Raw genomic sequence first — 12,920 nt, 5'->3', positions numbered from 1 at the left:
GTTTGGGCTTTGCTTCTATAAAGATTGACAGCCTTGGAGACCCTGTGGGCAGTTCCACTCTGTCCTCTAGGGGCGCTGTGGGTCAGAATCGACTCCACGGCAGTGGGTGTGGTTTGGGCTTTGCTTCAGTGAAGATTGACAGCCTGGGAAACCCCCTGGGGCAGTTCCACTCTGTCCTCTAGGGGCGCTGTGGGTGGGAATCAACCTCAAAGCAGTGGGTGTGGTTTTGGTTTCAATATCCCTCCACCCCTCTGTCCTCTCACTGGTTTTTCTCTGGACAACCCCTGACAGAGACAACAGGCCAGACCTCAGAGGCCACCTGGTCTGACTTGCTCACAGACCCCGCCAGCAGCAGGTCTGCCACTGCTCCTGGGTCTCAGCACACCTGGGTCTCCGTGGGAGGGTCCTTTCCCGTTCCCTCCTGCGAGCGGTCCACCTGGCTGCTCCTCACCTGGTTCTTATAGCCCTTATCGACGCCCAAGGTCTGGGTGCAGAAGCGGTGCCTCACGCCGAAGTGCCCCATCAGGTAGGCCAGGTCAATGGTCCAGATACTGCGGGTCAGCTGCAGCGCCTGCAGGGCACTATCAAACTCCCCTTCGTCCAGCTGCCCCAGGTACCTGGCACAGAGGGGCACTGAGGCGAGACCACGCACCACCCAGGCCCACCACCCTCCCGGGGAGTGGGGCAGTCCTGCCCACTGCTGCCCAGCACAGCCTGGGGCCACTGGCGCCACCCTGGCCTCGGAGCCTGCTTCTTGATTGCCTCGTGCTGTGTGACCTCGCTCAAACACTGCCCTCTCTGGGCTCTAGGCACATAGGTGAGTTCCTAAGCTTCAGCCACAGAGCCCTGCCATTGTCCCCACCTTCTGACCTGCAGCCTTAGGGCGCAAAACAGAAGTTGCTCTCAACTCCAGGCAACGGAGGACGGAAATTCCTGCACCAGGTGAGACCTGAGCAACCTTCCAGCCTCAGCTGCAAGGCTGAGGCTCCCACAGCCAGGAGCCGGAGGCCAGAGGCTGGAGGGCCCCTGTCCCAGGTATGGGCCACATCTGAGCAGCACGTGGGGCTTCCCAGCCAGCGCCAGAGCCCTGGGACTTGGCCCAGGGGTGGAGGAGGGAGAGAGCGCATTACCTGGCCCAGCCCTTGCCCGCTTTGCATATGGCACTGCCCCACCAGAAGGAAGCCGGCCTCCCCCAGTCCCGATGACAGCAGCCACTCACGGCAGCCCCCAGTCTCAACCACGAGGCCCAAGGGCAGTAGCCCCCCAATCTCCCTGCAACCCCAGCACCCACTGACTGGTGCCCGCGACCGCCGAGGGCAGTGCCCCGCCCCCTGGGCCCACTCACCGAAGCACCATCTTGGAGCAGGCCAGGCCACAATCCCAGTGGTGTAACTGCTGGATGATGGGCACGGGCAACTGCACAAAGTCCCCTGCGCAGGAACACAGAGGCCACACCCGTCATAGTCTGCATCCCTGGCCAGGGCCCTGCAGCGGCTCTCGGGGTGGGGGTTGGGGGGGCAGCCACGCTACTCAGAACCTCGCGGTGGGGAGGCAGCAGCCGTGGCAGACATCCCTGCCCTCACCAGGCCCACCTTTGGGCAGAACCGTCACCTGGCTGCCCGGCAACTCTGCCTATACTCTCTCTTCATGCAGTTCATGAAGCCCCGCCCCCTACACGAGCCCACAGCCCGCCAGGCCTCGCCGTCCCAGCTCCTCTCTGGGCATGCGCTGGCAGGCCCAGGGCTGATCCGCTTCCTGTTATAATCTCGGGGCCAGCACGAGGGAGGCAGACAGCAGTCAGGTCCCATTCCCAAGGGCCCTGAGGTATCCTGACTCCAGAGCCCCTGGAAGCACGCCCTCCGGGGATGGGGGTGGGGCAGCATGAGCAGTGTGACATGCTTTGCTTGCCGTCGCCCGCCCTCTCCAAGCCCCTAGGACCTCGTGTTTGTCCGCACCACAGCAGAGAGGGACCCTTGTTGTTGTTGTTATGTGCCGTCGAGTCAGACCTGACTCATAGCGACCCCTCCTTGGGTTTCCGAGGCAGTATCACTACGGAAGTAGGATTGCCCAACCTTCCTTCCGAGGAGTGGCTAGTGGGTTTGAACCGCCAGCCGTCTGGTTAGCAGTCAAGTGCCTTACCACTATGCTACCAGAGCTCCCAGAGGGACCCTGGCAGACCCCAAACTTCCTTGGGCTGCACTGAGCGCAAGCCACACCCACTGCTGCAGAGTCGGAGGACAAAGTGGAATTGCACCAGAGGGCCACCAAGGCTGTCAATCTTCACTGAAGCTGACTGCCTCCTGTTACAATCTCCCGAGGAGCGGCGGATGGGTTCAAACCACTGACCTTTTGGTTAGCAGCTGCATGCTTTAAACATTGTGCCACCAGGGCTGGATTAGGAGGGCTCTTAAATCCAAGGACTGGTGTCCTAAAGACAGACAGAGAGGCACGGAGAGAGACAGCCCCTTGAACACCGAGGCAGGGATGGAGTGACATGGTGAGAAGCTAAGGCAGACCTGGAACCAGGAGCTGGAAGGGCTGTCCCTGGAGCCTGCAGGAGAGCCCAGCCCTGTCAACACGAGGGCTCAGACTTCCAGCTTCCTGGGCTTGAGCAAATCGGATGCAAAGCCTCCTTTAAAAGAAGGACTGAGGTGCACCTGGCCCATGCCACGGTATTTTCAATTGCCTAGGCATGCAACAAGGGGCTCTGGTGGCATGGTGGGTAAGGCATGTGGCTGCTAACCAGAAGGTTGGTGGTTCAAATCCACCAGCCACCCTGCAAGAGGAAGATGGGGCAATCTACTTCTGTAAAGATTTACAGCCTTGGGAACCCACTGGGGGTCGCTATGAGTCAGAATCCACTTGATGGTCATGGGTTTGGTTTGGTTTTATGCACACAAAAGCTGAACAATGAATAGGAAGACGGAAGAAAAACTGATGCCTTTGAGTTGTGGTGTTGGCAAAGAATACTGAAAATACCATGGACTGCCAGAGGAACGAACAAATCTGTCCTGGAAGAAGTACAGCTGGAATGCTCCTTGGAAGTGAGAATGGCCAGACCTACTTTGGTCATGTTGTCAGAAGGGACCATTCCCTGGAGAAGGATGTCATGCTTGGTAAAGTGGAAGGTCAGCGAAAAAGGGGAAGGCCCTCCATGAGATGGACGGACACGGTGGCTGCAATGATGGACTCGGGCACAGCGAGGACTGGGAGGCTGGCGCAGGAGCGGGCAGTGTTTCCTTCTGTTGTACGTAGGGTCGCTGTCAGTTCAAAGTGACTTGACGGCACTTAACAACAACAGCAGCTTCTGCGGCTGGGAGACGGCAGGTTCCCGTGGTTTAAGCCACCTGCGTGTGATGAGCCGTGACAGTGGCCTTGGGGAGCTGGGCCTGGCTGTGCCTCACAGGGTGAGTTGGGAGAAGCCACAAGGAGGTACTTCCCCAGAGACGGAAAGGGGGAGTGGTAGGTGCTTGGGTGGGAGGGCAGGTGCAAGGGTTACCAGGCCTCCCACTGCGGGAGCCCAGGAATCCAGATGAGTTCCGAGTCTGCAGGACCAGCAGGGACTTCCCTGCACCGGACACCACCCCATTACTCATTCATGCCGCCCCCTCAGAGCGGAAGCCAGCTGCTCGTCTCCCACCTTAGCGGTGCCCGGGACTCTCCACGCTGAGCTGCTGGGGGGTCGCCAGCCCTGGCTCTCACCACGCCTGTGTGTGCCAGCCGAAGTGTCCACTCCCCGCGCCCGGGGCCGTCCTGGGCTTTCCAGCCTGTCTGTGCTGGCCCTGGCCTCAACAGCCCCTCAGCTCCTGCCTGAACCTGCCCCAACCTTCAGGCCTTTTCTGTGGCTGCACACCACACCGCCAATAACAGGCTCCAGTCCATGCGGCAGGCCGTGCACGGGCTGTGTGCCCTGCTGGGCTGACTGTGCCCTCCCAGGAGGCAGCCACCTGTGACTGTCCCCCGCAGTGCCATGGTGCCCCATGCCTCATTCCCCACACCACCACTGATGCACAGCGGGGTGTGGGAGCCGAATGAGTGTACACTGCCCCCTTGGCAAGCCACTTGACCTGCTTCCTACTCTGTGAGATGGCCACCGCGGACCCTGGCCCACTGGGTGCTGGGGACACCCAGGCAGGAATACACATAGGTGCTGCCATGACCCTGCCCCCAGCTGGGGCCTTGTACTCTGGCCTGGGCCAGGCTCTCTCCCCCTCCTTCTACTTAAAAACCAAACTCACTGCCAACAAGTCAATTCTGACTCATAGCGACCCCCACGGGGTTTCCGAGCGGGTAAATCTTTACTGAAGTAGATTGCCCAGTCTTCCTTCCGTGGAGTGGCTGATGGGTTTGAACCGCCAACCTTCTGGTTAGCAGTCCGATGCCTTAGGCACTAAGCCACCAGAGTGCCTTTCCTTCCACTTATCCCCCCCACCCCCCACAAACCCCGAGGCTGTGAACTGGACTCTGACTCGTGCCCCACCCCCACCCCCCACAAACCCCGAGGCTGTGAACTGGACTCTGACTCGTGGCAGACCCATGTGTCAGAGTAGAACTACTCAGTGGGGTTTTCAATGGCTAACTTTTCAGAGGTACATCATCAGGCCTCTCTTCTGAAGCACCTTGGCAGTGGGGTGCATGAGCCACGTGCAACCCAAGCAGCTGCCTTGGCAAGGAGCACGCGCCCTGCTCCCATGCTCTCCTCCTCCCACAGCCAGGGTTTTAGCTCTGCCTGACTCCTGCCTGGTCTTTGCCCCAAATTTACACGCAGCCGCCAAAGGAACACCCCCCCACCCCCACCCCCGTTTCCCAACACTTAGACCACAGCCCTCTCCCCTAGCCCAGGCCCCGCCCACCCAGCCCCAACAGCCCCACCCCCCTGCTCTAGTTACTCGGTGAACCCAGTAGGTTCATCCCGCCGCCCCAGGCCCCTCCTGGTCTCAGGTCTCAGCTCAAAGTCTCCTCTTCTGACAATATCTTCCTAACTATGGCTTTTTGGAAGGGGCAGGGACGCTTCTTAATAGCAACCTCTGTTTCACATAAACCCACGCTGTAGAGTGGATTCCGACTCACAGCGCCCCTAGAGGACAGAGTGGAACTGCCCCAGAGGGTCTCCAAGGCTGTCAATCTTCAAAGAAGCAGATTGCCTCATCTTTCTGCCAGGAAATAGCTGGTGGGTTCGAACCACCCACCTTTTGGTTAGCAGCTGAATACTTTAACCATTGCGTCACCATCGCTCCTTAGCAGCTAGCTCTACATCTTTTCATATTGCTTAGCAGCAGCTCGAAATATTTGTTGGAAGAAACGCTGCCTGCCAGGCTCTGGGGACACACACAAAGATGATTAAGATCAAGCCCCGCCTCTGGAGACTGGCATTCTGAGATAAACATGCCCCACATGGGCCGTGGCGAGGGAGCTGGCACCATGTGTGCAGTGGTGGGCGGAGCCTCCCTTCCCAAGCACCTAGCTATGGCCGCACACCTCCTTTACGTTTTTCTCTGCCCGGGCTGTTTACGCCCGGCCTCGGCACTCACAGCCTCCTTGTCTGCAACGTCCTTTCCCATCCTTGAATATCCAGTTGCTGTGGGTCGCTCCCGGGGGGCCTCGGTGTGGAGAACGAGTTCACGACCGCCTTCCCCACTACACTGCCAGGAAACACCTGGATGGCAAGCAGGGAACCTCCACCCCAGCAGGCACCAGACGCGCCTGGAGAAGAGCGGGCATTGTCCCGAGAGGCCCAGGCCTGCTTGTCCCCGCAGAGCTGTCCTGCCCCCAGCCTTGCAAGACCACCTGCTCAAGGCTGCTTCCCTACTCTGGTTGGCACCGGCTATGGCCACCCCAGCTGAGCCATCTGTGCCCCCACGTCCAGTGGCCAGGACTCTCTAGGGCCCTCCGACTCTCAGCTGTTCCTCCTGCTCTTGCCCTGAGCTCCAGAACCTTTGATCCTGAGCCCAAAGACCCAAAATCCCCACTTGGCTGTCCCAGCCTTGTCCAGGGCTGGCCAGCTTAGGAACCCACAGCTAACTCTGTGTGTGTGTGTGTGTGTGTGTGTGTGTGGAATGATAAGGGCAGCCGAGGCGTCGGCCTTTGACCTGATCACAGCCTCAGCCTTCCAAGCCCGCTGCGGATGCCTGGCGCCAAGGGAACACCCCACCTGAGGGCTGGGTCAGCTGGAGGCTGGCAGCTGTCCTCAGAGAAGGAAGGAGGCTCACTGGCCTTGGGTACTTACCCCCACTGAGCCTCAGTTTCTTCAACTGCAAAAGGGGGAGTAACAGCGGCCTAGCCTCCCTCATTGGGGCATGGGACTTCGCGGACACCATTTAGCACAGTGCCCACCTCCTAGGAAGTCCCCAGAAACGATCCAGGCCGCCATGAGGCTTGGAGAGTTGGCGCCCAGCCCAAGAACGAAGCTGAGCGAACTGAGGTGCAGGGCTGGAGGGGGGACAGCATCGGACCCCCACCCCAGACCGCTATCACAAAGTGGACCCCACCCTGCTGTGATCCCAGCCTGCGTGATAGCTCAGGTCCTGCACCTCGGGTTGCTGGCCTCTGCCTGAGTTACCCCCTCTTCTTGACAGAGAGGAATTACCACATCCCTCCCCTACTTCTGGGACAAGCAAGCGGGGCCTGGGACACTGACCCAAATGGCCAAAGGAACCAAGAAGAGAGCTCATCACAGTCCAAGAAAAGCGGAGGGGCGCTCTTCCCCGCGTTCCCGGCCAGTCTCGGTCCGTCTCCGGCCCTCAGTGTGCCCCACTGTTCCCCAAGGGGGCAGATCGTCCACGGGCGTTTGCAGCTGGACTTCCCGCTTCTGAACACGGTGGCGCCCCGCCGCACACCCGGGACCGGGCCCACGCCTTCTCACGGTTGGGGGACAAGGGCGCCAGGTCCAGGAGGACAAGGCAACCCGGTCTGGCAAGGGGGATCGGGGCGCGTGTCCAGCTGGCCCCGTCCCGTCCGAGCTCCAGAGCGCGGCCCAGGAGGCGGTCGGCCCAAGGTCGCGCGGCCGGACCCTCGTTCCCCGGGGACAGGGCTGAGCCCTGGGAAAGCACTGACCCGGCTCGAGCGGCGGCCCCGCTGCCTCCGCCTCCGTCCTCATGACCCAGGCGGCGCAGCGCGCCCATGGCCCCGGCGCGGCGCAGGCTGCGGCTCCGGCTGGGGAGGGAGCGCGGCTGCTGCGTGTCGGGTCCGCGGCTGCCGAGGGAGGGGAGGCGGCTGCCCGGCGCCCGGAGCCCCGCCCTGGCCCTGCCCCGCCCGGGACCCGAAGGCCCGCCCTCTTTCCAGCCCCCGCCCCCGCCCAGGCCCTGGGCCCCCCAGTCGCTTGATGGAAGTCTTCCCGGGCCATTCGCGGCCTCGCCTTCTGGTGGTTCCGCCCCTTTCCCAGCCCCGCGTGGAGGCAAGGCCCTTCCCCCTGCTCTCTGGAAGCCCCGCCCCTGTCCCGAAGCCCCGCACCGAAGCCTGGAGCTCTTGTGTATCTTGCTGCTGGCGCTTCCCCGCGCACGGCTGGGCTTCCAGGAGATCCAACCCCTCTCCGACCCCCTTTAGGGATGACCCTAGGCCGGCCCCGTTTTACTCTATACCTCAATTTCTCCATCTGTACAATGAGCTCCCTTGCCTCGCTCGGGGCTCTCCTTAACTGCCGGGTTCCAAACGCTAAATTGCGAGGGCAAGTCCTGACTTCTGGCAACACCGCCTGTCGCCCCGATCCGAGGGCCCAGGTCCCGCATCCCAGCCTCGCTGTCCAGCCAGGCCCTGGTGTGGAGTACCTGCAAGCGCGAGCACCCCTCTCCCCTTGCCGGACCGAAGGTCGGTGTTTCCGGCGACACCCCGGCCCTGTCATCGGAGCTCTTTTTCCAGCGCCGGAACTATAGTGTCACGGCCCACGTTTCCCAGCCGGCTGAGTGAGGCGTGACAGCGCTCACCACCGGAGAAAGGAAAGGGGCGGGCTCCGCGCGCGGCATTTTGGGAACGCGGTGTCTTCTGGGAGCGCGGGCCCGCCATTCGCTCACGCCTTTGCTACCGCCGGAGTCGCTGCCGCACGGAAGAAGCGGAAGAGAAGGCCGCAGCCGGTGAGGAGAGGCTGGCGACGGGGGAGGCGAGGCCGAGGCGCGCATGAGGAGCCGGGGCTGGGAAACGACGCGCTGCCTGGGGCTCCGCGGGGCTGCGGGAGCTACTGGCCGGGCCAGCAGCGTCGCCTCCCTCGCGCCTGGGAGTGTCTTACCTTGTTCCAAAACTGCGTGTCGCACAGTGTCTTTTGAAATACTCAAGCCATAATCTTGAATTGATTTCTGAGTGCTTACGCCCTTTCCCCCAGTTCTGTCTGAAATACCGTTTCCAACGTTCCTTTGCACCTCGAACCACTCTCCTGCCTCCCACGCTGGGGCGGAAGCTTTAACTGTTGCTGCTGCTGCTTTGGGTCATTCCTTTCGCAGGATCCTGCGGTGGCTTCCCCGTGTCTGCAGCCTAAAATCCGAACTCCTAAAGCTGGAACTCGGGAGTTCCCGCCAAGGGAAACCAACTTTGCCAACGTCACGGTCCCCTGGGGGCCCACCCTGTCCGAGCCTTCAGCCCTTGCCCATGTCGTAGGAAAAAAAATTAGCGTATTTCCCTTTCAGTAGGTCCAGTCAGGTGCTTGCCTGATTAGCGTTTTCTAGGGAAGCAAACCCTTCTGCTTGTAGCATTTTGTTTCTTTATAAACACTGTGGCCTCTTTCCTTGAACCCCTGTGGTGATGTAACCCACCCACTGCCATTCAGTCCATTGCAACTCCTAGCGACCCCATTGGGTTTTCCAGGTGGTAAATCTTTGTGGAAGTAGGTCGTCCCATCTTCCTCTTTCTATTGGGTTTGAACCGCCAGCTTTCTGGTTGGCAGTCAAATGCCTTAGGCACTGTGCCACCAGAGCTCCTTATGGTGATGTAAATGGGGTGCCAGACTGCACTAACTGCCATCAAGTCAATTCCAACTCATAACTACCCCCTTTGGGTTTCCAAGGCTGTGGATCTTTTTGGAAGCAGACTGCCTCATCTGTCTTCAGTGGAGCACCTGGTGGGCTTGAACTTACCGACCTTTTGGTTAGCAGCCAAATGCTTTAACCACTACACCACCAGGGCTCCTTAAATGGGGTGCCAGAAGGCACCAGGTGTCTAAACCTCAAAACATAACCCCCCTTCCCTAGATTTGCTGGTAGAATCTTTGGTCTGTCTTACCCACCCTGATAACCACTGTTGTTGATAGTGCTATGTGCCATTGAGTTGGACCTGACTCATAGCGACCCCTCCTTGGGTTCCCGAGGTGATATCACTGTGGAAGTACATTGCCCAACCTTCTGCCCGAGGAGTGGCTGGTGGGGTTGAACCACCAGCCTTCTGGCCACATGAAGTGTGGGTAATGTGAGTAAAGAACTGAGTTTCTCATTTCTGTTTCATCTTTAAAAAACCTAAGTCACGTGTGGGTTCTGGTCACATGTTGGACAGCTCAGGGCTATAGCGTGAGTGCTCAGTGTGGGGTCACACACAGCAGTGAGTTGGCAGGTGTATCTATCACCTTCCCCTTCGATACTGGTTAACGGTCGTGTCGATGAGGCTGAAGAGATGTGATAGTCCTCCAGTGTTTCTTACAGAAGGATCGGCATGAGGCTGCTCCCAGGTGTCCAGCTTTTCCAGACTGCTGTCCCACTCCATCATCTCTCACATCAACTCTTCTTCCTCTCCTCGGTACTCTCCCTCCCAGCTTAAGCTTCCTCATAGTGCCATAATGTCCCACAGAACTCACACACTGCCATGGAAGTGGCTCACGTGGTGGTGGAGGCTGGAAGGCTGGCAAGCCCCAAGTCCGTGGGTAGGTCTCGAGGATTCCCCCCACTCGCATGTTTGTAGGGGCTGGTGGCACAGTGCCTAAGACATTTGACTGCTAACTGGAGGGTCAGCGGTTCAAACCCACCAACCACTCCATTGAAAGAAGGTGGGGCAATCTACTTCTGTAAAGATTTACTGCCTTGAAAACCCAGTGGGGGTAATTATGAGTTGGAATTGACTTGATGGCAGTTAGTTTGGTTTGACACCCCATTTACATCACCATAAGGAGCTCTAGTGGCACAGTACTTAAGGCATTTGACTGCTAACCAGAAGGTCGGTGGTTCAAATCCACCAGCCACTCCATTGAAAGAAGATGGGGCGATCTACTTCCATAAAGATTTACCACCTTGGAAACCCAACGGGGCTTGCTATGAGTTGGAATCAATTCCATGGCAGTGAGTTTTTTGTGTTTTGTTTTGTTTTTGTGACCCCAAATCGGCGGATCAGATAACCGCCTGCTGTCGCAAGTCTAGGGGTGAGATGATGACGAACCAAACGTGGGACCAGAGCAAGAGAGCGACCCTTCCCAGAGCGTTCACACGTATACCCTCAAGGAAACTAAGAGTGGTGGCTTGAGCCACCCCTCCAGCAAGGCGGGACTCGATACATCCCACCCTGAGCTGGCACAGAGCCTAGGACAACGCATCACAAAGTGAGGATGGTGGCTAGAAGGGCCAGGCTGCAATTCACTGCCCTGCAGAAAGCAAGGAGAGAGACGGGAGGCACTCTTTTCATTCCCATGAGCCTTCTCTGCCCAGCCTCCCTTTGCTCCCTAACCCTCATCTTGCATGTGTTTCCCTGGTAGGTTTCTCCAAGCTAGGAGCTATGCACCTTTGCCAGTAGCTCAGGAAATGCAGTGCAGTGTTATGGAGTGCCAGGCCCTAAAGGAAGGAGCTCTGGTAGCACAGTATCCAAGGCACTTGGCTGCTAACCAGAAGGTTGGTGGTTCAAACCCACCAGCTGCTCTGTGGAAGAAAGTATAGGCAATCTACTTCTGTAAAGATTTACCGCCTTGGAAAACCCAACAGGGGTTGCTTCGAGTTGGAATCAACTCGATGGCAGTGGGTTTGGTTGGTTTTGATTTAGACCCTGCAGAGGGAATCGTGCGCCATGTGTCCTCTCAGGCTCTGGGAGATGAACTGACTGCTGTCTCTTCCTGCAGAACGTTCTTCCCGCCAAGATGTCTATCGGAGTGCCGATCAAAGTCCTGCACGAGGCCGAGGGCCACATCGTGACATGTGAGACAAACACTGGCGAGGTGTACCGGGGGAAGCTTATCGAGGCCGAGGACAACATGAACTGCCAGGTACCCTGCGTCGCCCGGGAACCCGCTCCGGAGCACAGAACCGTGCTGACGGGGCTCCTCCGGGAACTCGTCCTGTCTCAGCTGTGCTGACTCAGGGCCAGAGGTGCTTTTACAGGTGCTGGCCACGTGGACAGGAGCAGGAGGCATGCTGTCTCGAAGCAGGGATGCCACTGGGAAGGTTGGGATCTCTCACCTTCCCTTCATTCTTCCCATGCCACTGTCGTCTTCTCCCATATTTGGGGGCCTGTTTGAGATCACTGGCTCTAGTCCTTTCAGGGTCAAGGCCGTTATCTGTTTGCCCACGTGTTTGCATAACACATGGCAGTTTGCAGAATCTCCCCCTCACACTGTATTTATGTGCCCTCCCATTGGAGGAGGGCTCCCGTTTGATCATTGCAGCTAGCTTGTGAGGTTGGCAGGGTTGCTGATGGTTTATCTTCCATAAAACAAGGAGGATGGGGTTAAAAGATTTGTGCACCGAATGGCACTGTTAATAAGATGGTGGCTTAGTCTCCTGATCTAGTGCCCTTCCCATGGCTCGAGTTGGCCTTGCCCTAAAAAGGATGGATACAAGAATGCCGTCATCGTTGGTAGGTTCCATTGAGTCGGCTTGACTTATACAGACCCCATGTACAACAGAATGACACACTGCCCAGTCCTGCGCCAGCCTCTCAATCCCTGCTATACCTGAGCCCATTGCTGCAGCCACCATGTCAGTCCATCTTGTTGAGGGCCTTCCCCTTTTTCACTCACCATCCACTTTACCAAGTAAGACATCCTTCAGCGCCCCTCATGCTGCATGGCGTGTTCCCTCGAAGGGAGCGCTGAGCGTCTCAGGACTGCCCCAGGGATAATCCCTGCCCCTGGGCACATTTGTCAGGACCTGAGGACTGTGTGTGCAGCAGCTGGTGTGCTACGCACCTACCTCATGGACATTCGAGGTATTTTTATCACGCTGCAGGTCAGGCTTCCTAACTGTTCACCTGCTGCTTTGCAGGCTGCACTCCTTCACCTGGGATTTCTCTGTAGCATTGAGCACCTTCCCTGCAAGCTCAGCAGCTGGCACATCCCCGGCATGTGAGGGGGCAGACATCTGTGACTGCCAGTTACCTCTTCTGGGTGGAAGCTGGGGAGCTGGATGGTGTGGGCTCTGAACAGCCTGTGATGCCTGGTCTCCGTTAGGAGGGCCTTGGGGGGTGCAGCTGGCTTTGTGCCAGCACCTATACCTTCACGAGGGGCCATTGTTCTTTCTTTTTAAAAAAATTTTTATTGTGATCTAGGTGAAAGTATACAGAGCACAATCATTTTCCATACAGCAGTTCATACCCGTTTTGTTTCAGGGCATTGACTGCAATTCCCCACCACGTAACGGCTCTCTTCCCACTTCTTCCCTGTGGTTATCGCTTCCCTGTGTCCCATGCACTCCTCTCGCCCTAGGTGTCTCCCTGCGCAAACACTGCCCTTCTGTTCTCCCGTGATTGATCACTCTTAAGAGTGTATCTACCGGACGTAAATACTCACCCCATATGCCTGGCTATTGTTGCTGGAAGCCACGGGAGTGAGTTCAATTCCAGATGAAGAATAACTAGGGGCTGTAATGTTGGGGGTCTCACCGGGTTCTATCAGACCAGTCACCCTGTTCTTTTTTTTTATTAGGATTTGGATGAAGATTTACAAAGTAAATTCACTTTTCATACAGCAGTTCACATATACTTTGTCTCATGTCATTGACCAAAATTTACAATGCAGCAGCTCCCCTCCC

The 12,920-nt window shown here is 58.0% G+C and overlaps 1 protein-coding gene across 1 annotated transcript in view; it reads right to left on the bottom strand.

Annotated features, from left to right (window-relative positions):
- The window catches only part of GUCD1 (guanylyl cyclase domain containing 1), an 11,840-nt gene extending 4,744 nt beyond the window's left edge, over nucleotides 1-7,096 (bottom strand). Inside the window, exons 1-3 of the mRNA XM_007957389.2 lie at nucleotides 7,054-7,096; nucleotides 1,346-1,430; nucleotides 452-617 (exon numbers count right to left, since the gene is read on the bottom strand). Coding sequence (XP_007955580.1) covers nucleotides 452-617; nucleotides 1,346-1,430; nucleotides 7,054-7,096 — 294 coding nt within the window. The remainder of the gene's footprint in view (nucleotides 1-451; nucleotides 618-1,345; nucleotides 1,431-7,053) is intronic.
- Between the last annotated feature and the right edge of the window lie 5,824 nt (nucleotides 7,097-12,920).

The sequence above is a fragment of the Orycteropus afer genome, unplaced genomic scaffold (assembly GCF_000298275.1).
Source record: "Orycteropus afer afer isolate SDZICR_OR568_19922 unplaced genomic scaffold, OryAfe1.0 scaffold00744, whole genome shotgun sequence".
NCBI classification, from domain to species: Eukaryota; Metazoa; Chordata; class Mammalia; order Tubulidentata; family Orycteropodidae; genus Orycteropus; species Orycteropus afer.
This window is presented reverse-complemented; position numbering and strand designations above follow the sequence as displayed.